The 8910-nt window shown below is 24.2% G+C and overlaps 1 protein-coding gene across 1 annotated transcript; it reads right to left on the bottom strand.

Annotated features, from left to right (window-relative positions):
* Nucleotides 1–4193: 4193 nt before the first annotated feature.
* Nucleotides 4194–8748, bottom strand: LOC113548612 (alkaline ceramidase 3). The gene is made up of 7 exons (XM_026949578.1): nucleotides 8229–8748; nucleotides 6618–6729; nucleotides 6447–6557; nucleotides 6271–6376; nucleotides 5914–6204; nucleotides 4397–4501; nucleotides 4194–4328 (listed from the first exon to the last, which is right to left on the bottom strand). Exons 2-7 carry the CDS (start codon nucleotides 6721–6723, stop codon nucleotides 4220–4222), a joined length of 828 nt encoding a protein of 275 aa, XP_026805379.1. The 5' UTR covers nucleotides 6724–6729; nucleotides 8229–8748; the 3' UTR covers nucleotides 4194–4219.
* Between the last annotated feature and the right edge of the window lie 162 nt (nucleotides 8749–8910).

The raw sequence follows: 8910 nt of genomic DNA, 5'->3' as shown, positions 1-8910 counted from the left end.
TAAATAAATTTTAAACAAGTTTTAGAATTGTATTTTATTTATTATTATTATATCTGAACCAAATACACTGTTAATACGTATAACAATGCATTTTAACATATAATATGTACCCATAACCCATGTATTATTAGTCCTAAAATGAGGAATCTGTGAAAAAATGTATATGTTATTTTGTATTATTACATTGACGATGATGGACAATTATTATTTGCAGCATTTGCGCACATTGCATCAAATATTTATATGGGCGCATGTAAATTCCATTGATTATTTCTTACTACCTGTAAAAAATTGTAAATTCTACCGGTACCTACGTTTCTTTACCCGAAAAATTTTAATTCCACCGTTTTTACACAAATTAATAAAAATCAATAATGACCAATAATGATCACTAGTTATTAGTTAGTTGAAAAATTATAAAAATACAATTAATAATATATATATACATAATTACCAATAACAAACAGCTAGTTATTATTAAAAAAATTAAATAACTCAATTACAATTTTCAATTGGATTGATAATGATTAGATGCAGATGAAAAAATAGTTTCCGCGCAATCGTATCGTGCCCGATTTATAAATAGTCGATTTAAAACATAAATTTCACCGATACTTTTATTTTGACCTGTAAAACATGTTAACTCCGCCGATGGTAAAATCCACAGAATAGGTACATCGGTAAAATTTACAATCGCCCATTTATGTTCCTATTAGTACCTAAGTACCCGGTGCACACGAATTGCATACCAAAACAGGTAGACGAACCTTTTTGAACAAATTGCGTCCCGGATTCAATTCGTGTTACCTTTTCACTTAACATTATTTTTAAGTTTACCATGGTTTTCAAATTTATTTTTAATTTTGATATTTTTTTAAAAATAATAATTATTGAATATTTTCATTAAGATAATATTATGTGATGTGAAAACTTGTTTTTAGTAATTTTTACTTTTAGGCCGGAGCTATACGCGGCGTATTCCACAGCGTTTTTCATCGAATTAAAAATAAACCAATGCATTTCTAGTTCGACGAACAACGCAGCGGAATACGCCGTGTATAGTTCAGGCCTTATAAATATTTTCGATAAAAATATTGGTGGAGAAAAAAACAAGAAGTAGGCTTGGCTTCAGACTATATCCTAAATAATGAAATAGGCAAGTAGGTACTTAAAAATTATGTTTGAATTATCTTTCCTAGAACCAGAGTTTGATAAGTGCCAACTATTTAGTAATTAGTATAGATACATACATTAATGAAAATTCAATATTTCCTCCGGGATTATGAGCAGAAAAAAGTTCTAACTCACAAAGAACAACTAACTAATGTGATTGATTATGACTTATAATTAATTTTATTATAACATTATTATATTTTTACAATTCAATTTCAATTTTTTTTATATAACCTGGCATATCTTTATTAAGGCAATATCACTTTAAGAGCTACTTACAATAATTAACTGTAGATAAAAAAGTAACGCAAATTGCGTCCGGGACACAATTCATTCAAAAAAGTTCATCTACCTATTTTGGTACGCAATTCGTGTGTACCCTAAGTAAAAACCTACCTAATAGCCGGCTGATTTTTCTGCACACTATATAGAATCATTTTAAATTTCTTACCCAATTAAAATATTTTGTTAAACAATTATCAACATTGTCTACCTGCACTCTGCTGCAGTAGTATGGTTTCAAATCTATAAATGTAGGAAATTATAGTATAAACATTTGGTTAGAATTTCAAGTACTACGATCATTCGATTTTGAATTACTACGAAATAAAAAAGTATCTATTGACAAGAAATTGGTATTTAACACGTGAATATGTGTTTTCATCAAATTTTAAATTTCAGATGCTTGTTAAAAATGTGTTCATTTTTAAATTAATTTTACCATAGTAATGATTGGAAGTCAAGACTTAATGTTTTATTTAAAATTTGTTTCATGTTATTATAACATGTTGTACGTCTTCATTATTTTAATGTGTAGCTAATAATGACATAACAATGTAAAATACAAATATAATCTTAAAATAAGATTATATATTATAAAAAATATTTAAACAAAATGATTGGGAAAAATTTCTAAAACATTAAAAAAACATCAATACAATTGTATATTATAAAAAAATCAAACTTCACTTCCGAGACATTTTGCCTTATTGTTTATAGATTTTCCGAGGGATTTTCTGAAAAAAACTAGAAAAACTGGCCAAAAAAAGCAAAAATAATCATTAAAATTGGAAAAAAGCATCTTTTTAAAAAATTACAAAAGAGCACTTTCAAATGTCATAATTGAATGTGTTGTAACATAACATACACTTCCACAGCACTCTGCTACATTTTAAGTCAATCCATAAAAATAAGCAAATGCTTTATAAGTCTCGAGTTCTAATAATACTAATAATATCAATAATTTTAATATTATTAATTTATGATAGAATTTTATTATACAAATATATAGATTGTATATTTTTATTCTCTGTATAAAGTTAATTTAAAATTCACAAAGCATGTTTATAAAATATACTATTTTTAACCATTTTTAACCTTAAACACAAACTTACACATATTTTTAGTTTATTTTTATTATATTATTTAAAATGTTCCATTTTTAATTGCTGTTTTCAAATCTTTAAAGACACAATTTACGTGAATCTAAGTACATTGATTGAATAAAAAGGTATATTCAAAAACTTAAAGACCATTCAATAAAAGTTAAGTTTAAAATAAGTAATCAAGATTCATTTAATATAATGCCCAAAAAATTCTAAATTTATTTCATTATAAATTAACTATTTAAAATTATACATATTATTCAGTTATTTATCAAATCAATCAATATTACAAACTAAAAATCAGTAAAATTTACTAGGTACTAATATATATAGGTAACAAAAAAAAAAAAAAAAAATCAACAATTCCAAAATAAAATGACAAGCTAGCTTGATGCATCGTTGTATAAATAAGTATTTAAACATTTTAATTCAGACATAGACCAAAATTTAACAATATAGTAGTCCATTTCAACAAAAATAAATATTTATTAATAATATTGTGTTAAATGGAATACCCAAGTATAATTAAAATTCTATGTATTCTAATAATCTATAACTTAATGAATAAATAATAATATAATAAACTAAATAAATATATCACATGTGTGTATTACTTATAATTTAAACATAAATTAATTATAAAAATTCAGAACTTAAATGAAAGGTTGATTAACCAAGATCATTAAAGCAAATGCAGTTTTTTTAAAAAGCAAGATAGGTAACTATACATTCACATCCCCCACAATTCAACTACTGACTATCTAATTATTTCAATCAATTTCCTAACTAATGGCTCTTCAGCATAACATAGATGCCAGGGGTCCAAGAATTTGAAGATTTTATTCCATTTTCAAATTTTTTGAAATTATAGTATTCATTAATACTTTATATAGATAATTTATTTAAGAAGTTATGTTTAAAGTCGATGGTAATATATTGTTGTGGCAAGCAAATAACAATAAGTATTATAGTAACCATTTGTAATAATCATGTCTTGTTTACCATTGATATATTGCTATTGAATATTGATAGCACCATAGGTGCTATTTGGGTGCAAGGGTGGAAGGCTTGACCCCTCAGTTTTTAAATGTATTTTAGCATATTAAATTTATTTAGAAAACTATTTACTTGTCTACATTTTATCAATAAAATGTAACTTCTCCCCATCATTAATGCAGCTCTAGTTGTGCCTATGCAAATATAAGACCTGGTATTTTTATTTATTCTAAAATATATGTGTGGAAAATGTAATTTGCTTACAAACAAAAAATTAAAAAAGTTGGGAAACAGCGGTTTACATTATTTGATTATTAATCTAATAATAACAAAAAGTGTAAACAAATTAGATAAATGATTTATACTAGTAGAATCATTTCCTATAAGATATATTTTATCACTTCCAGTTCCAAATCAAATTTAAATAGTATTACATTTTTTGTTTTAACTTAGCTGAATAATAAATAAACTTTAATTTAATTAGGTAACTCAAAAAAAATAATACTACCACAATAAAATAATAGTAAAAATAGATAAATAATTTAATTTTGAATTGGTACCTAAATGCTATATTAGTTTTATTTAATTTTTAATAAAATATATACAAAGGTAAAAAGTATATAACAAAAAATAATACTTGTTTACTATGGACTTATATTAAAAAATTAATAACTTTTTGTAGTTTTTTGCCAACGTATACTAAAATACATATTCTCAGGTAAAAGTAGATTTGACAGTTTATATTTTTTATGGTAATCATATGTGCTGTGAATACTGAAATGAAAATAATTAAGGAATCAAATCAATCTAAATTATAAATAAAACATATTAAAAATAATTACCAAAATAGAACTTGAATATAAACTCCATATCCTGCAAATATATGCCACCAGGCATGCATTTGAGTGAATGGTTGTAGGAACATTGGAATCTGTTCTCTTAAGATCCTGTACAGTTAAAAGTAAATAAATAATTACTTAATTTAATATACCTAGTAGATCTCTAAAAAATTTGTTTAATTATGTATATTATATCACATCCACTTAATAAAATTATTCATTTTATTAAATGGATTTCTCCTTTTTTTTATATACAATAAGGATAACATTTCATGAAATATTATAAACTTTTAAATAATATAATAACATATCAATATGGAAACTTATTTTTAGATAAAACATAAATATTTTAGATGATATGTCAAAAATAATGATCATTTACACAATATGAACATTGAACATTTATATAAGAAAAAATTTTCACATCAAAAATGTCTCTTATTTAAGAAATGTTTTCAATATTGAGACCTTTGTGTTAACATAATGAAAACAATCAAGTTATCAAAAATAAATTAGTAAGAATTTTGTTGTATGTCTACTCTTAAAGTATATACAAAAAATAACTATATAACCATGGGTGTCTTTCCAGTGAGGTACCCTACAAAAAAATATATTATCATATTTTTAGTTAAATTACTTAATATAAATAACAATCATAAGGTTTTTAGTTTTAGAAGAGAAAATAGAGTTAATCTCTTGAAATAATGGAAATATTATAATTCTGGTTTTTTAATAAAACTCACAGGGCAAAAAATACAAATATTTCATGTTTTAATTTATTTTAATGTTTTTGATAAAAAAAACTGGAAAATATATTTTTTTAAGATAGCCATTTTAAAGAATTAATTTTTCTGAAAATATTGACAATATTTTAATTTCATTAATCTCCTGATTTTTTATATTTTTAATTTTCTAGTTTCGAGAAAAACTGTGAATTATTTAAAACTATAATGGTGATATTGATTATAAATATTAGGTATAACAAATATGTACATATTAGCATTTTGTACAATAGTTATTTATTTTTATTTAAAATCTAAACAATGTTGAAGAAATAAAATATGTTTATTTGTAGCCACATTGAAATCGTTCACCGGCTGTAAAAGAATGTCGACTACATGTTTGCTACAATGATACCTCTATTGTATTAAATAATTTGGTTTTTTTAATATTAAATTTTTTATGTTAAATGATAAATATTAAAAATCAGGAGATTAATGAAATTAAAATGTTAAAATGTCAATAATTCCAAAAAATCAACTTTACAAAATGGTTATCTTTAAATTTTTGAAAATAATTAAATAAAAAATATTTATTTTAACTTTTTTACCAAATTATTAAAATAAATTATAACATGAAATATGTGTAGTTCTTGTCCCTGTGAATTTTATTAAAAAACTAGAATTATATTTCCATTATTTCAGGAGATATTGTAATGGATAAATCCTCACGGGGCATCCTGTATATATCGATATTCATTCAAATCACAGAACAATAAAAAATATACAAAAAAAACTTACGTGATATTTTTGCAAAATATATTATCAATATTCCACAAAAAGAACCCAAACAGGTATAATGCTATTGCAACAATAAACATGTGTTTACAAACAGCGCATTTAAATTCTAATATTAGTTTGATTTCTTGTGCTAATGATATAGCAACTAGTATACCATAACAAACATGTTGCAATAATGGTTGAGGCCAAGCAAGATAAATTATTGCAAATCCAATACTTATAATTATTAATATTAATAATAATAATTTATTCGGAATAATTTTAGATTTCATATCATGTTTAACTATTGATCTGTAAAAAAAAAAATAAACATATAATTAAAATTCTAAATTAAAAATAGATTTTAAACAAACTTACAAACAATAAACACAATAACATGTTCCCCAAACCATTGGTAATTCATCAAATAACTGCATTTCATATAGAAGTGTCATGTGAAATGCCAAACTGCCAAAACCAACCACTAAAAATTTATTTATTTTATATTAACAAAATATTTTGCTTTAATAATTTGTATTGTAGACTCTACATACCCAAAATGAATGCATAACAAAAAAAAAATCTTCGAGCAAATTTTTGTTTTTTCATATCCCAAATACCCCATAATGGAGGTATTATCATCATCAAATTACTGATAGTATTCCCTTTAATAAATTTAAAATTATACTTAAAGATTTTATTACTGCTTAGCCTTTACTACTTACACATTTCAGCAACATAGTAATTAACTTCATAGTTTTTCTCACACCAATCAATGGTAGCTGTAGGTTTACCCCAATAACCTGTGCTATTGAATTCTTGAAAAGCCATTGGTATCTACATTAAAACACAAATATAAATGTTAAAATAAGCTCTAAGTAATTAAAAAGTAAATTAGATACCTTAAACAGATATATTGTATATATGTATCTAGTCCTGAATATTAGTTTTGGCTAATATTATTTTAAATTAGAATATTTAAAGGTTTTTTAAAAAAATCCTACAAACATCTAAAGTTACCTATATAAAATTGTACAACTGTTTTGGACGTTTTAATTAAAAAAACTAAAATACAAATAACAATGCATGACTATAAAAAATATAAGAAACACAGTGACCAATAAATATAATCTTTAATGAAGACTTTCTACTTTCTAGTTTTAAATATTTTATATCTACATTGGTTAGTTATAATTTATATTTTAAACACATATTAAAACATATCACGTATTTAAAGCGTGATATGTTTTAATTATAAATTATAATGATAAATGTAGTTTCATTTATTGTATTGTACATACAGACAGACATGTAGGTATTTATTTTCTATTGAATGTTTAAATTTACATTTAAATAGGGTAGACTTTAAGAACATGTTAATCACAAATTACAAGAAGGCACTAGAATATAATATTCAGAAATATTCTCGCATAATGAATTACATAATAACTAGTAACTATAACTAATAACTAATTCAATGCAAATACTTATATATTTCCAAGAAATAAATAAATCAATGAAATGTCAAATTACTATAAACCACTTCACAATTTACTTGTTGAGATTTTAACATAAATAAGATTTTGAGAAGTATATTAAATATTTTAATCTTTGAAATTTATAGTGAACGCTATTTAAAATATTTAAAATTAAATAATGATAAAAGCTCTAAAATGAATTGAATTTATTAATACTTCATAATTGCATTTATTTAGGTAAGTATAAATAAATAATCCAATAAATATAATTTTCAAATGTTTAAACATTAAAAAAATTGGCCAAGGAATATTATTTAGAAATATTTAATCAATAATTTAAAATAAATTCCCATAATATAAATAATATATATAAATACTAAAAACCTATAAAATTATAAGTTTTCTATAAGATAAAAATTTAAATACTTAGGAATACTAAGTATTATACAAATATTTAATTGGATAAGATAATTAAATCTGTTGGATTTTAAAATTTTGATAAATAAATACTTAATACTTAATATAATACATTAGTAGTAACCACAATTTTAGTTTTAATTTAATATATATATATATATAAATACATCACTTATTTATAGAATATACTACAACCCAGTACCTGGATAATATGTTAAGCTTGAAATTTAAATATTATTAATTATTAAATTGTAAACCATCTATACATTTTAAAATTAGTCAGATAAAACTTATATACAATACTTAGTAATCACTAAAAAAAACTACATAAAAAATAACTATTTAATTATAATATTATATAATATATTACATATTATATGGTGTACAAATTATATTTTGTCTAACAAAAATAGTGATTATTAGAAATACCAAAATACTTACATATTATGTTTAAATGTTTATTAGTTAAAGCTTATAGGTACCAACTGATTACTACCTAATTGTATTTAAATATATTACAGATTATCGATGTCAAGTCATAGAATGGCAATTTCAGTGAGAAAATGCACCTTACTACAACTATTATTGAGAACGATAGCACCGTACATTACTAACATTGTCACGAACACGAATAGGACTTGAGATCGACGTTAAACTACCTAAACTATAAGCGGTGTGTGGACAATTTAAGATTCTAAAAAAAAAAAAACATAGCATATAGGGACGACGGCACTAGGCGAAACAACTGTACCGACGACCATCACCATCGAGTCGCAACGGTGACTGCCGACTGGTGCAGCGGTTCGAACCGCGGTCTGCAGGATGCAAGTAAGGGGCGACCAACGGAAGGTCGGCAACGGCACCGACTTGTCGTCAGCCCGACGTCCGACGCTTCGGTTAGTATTTTTCTACTGTACGCGGACACGGACGGCAGACCGTTTTCCCCCGGGAGATAATATGTATCTATTTTACACCATGTTCGGGAACGTTTCCCGACGATGTCATGTCATTGACTCATACAGTGCAACCACCACGACGGACGAGATATCGGTCGATAAACGCGTGTAAAAAATCGTTTCGACTATAAGGACGATTTCAAGGATTTTATTTTTTTCCAAACGAG

The sequence above is a fragment of the Rhopalosiphum maidis genome, chromosome 1 (genome assembly GCF_003676215.2).
Source record: "Rhopalosiphum maidis isolate BTI-1 chromosome 1, ASM367621v3, whole genome shotgun sequence".
Classification (NCBI taxonomy): Eukaryota; Metazoa; Arthropoda; class Insecta; order Hemiptera; family Aphididae; genus Rhopalosiphum; species Rhopalosiphum maidis.
Note: the sequence above shows the minus strand (reverse complement) of the source record. Positions and strands in the feature narration are given on the sequence as shown.

Excerpts from the sequence above, each read along its gene's own strand:
- LOC113548612 (XM_026949578.1), bottom strand. The coding sequence starts at position 6,723 with ATGGCTTTTCAAGAATTCAATAGCACAGGTTATTGGGGTAAACCTACA. Across the intron at positions 6,377-6,446 it reads TTGTTATGCATTCATTTTGG|TGGTTGGTTTTGGCAGTTTG; the intron begins GTATGTAGAGTC and ends ATAAATTTTTAG. Across the intron at positions 6,205-6,270 it reads TGTTATTGTGTTTATTGTTT|ATCAATAGTTAAACATGATA; the intron begins GTAAGTTTGTTT and ends TTTTTTTTACAG.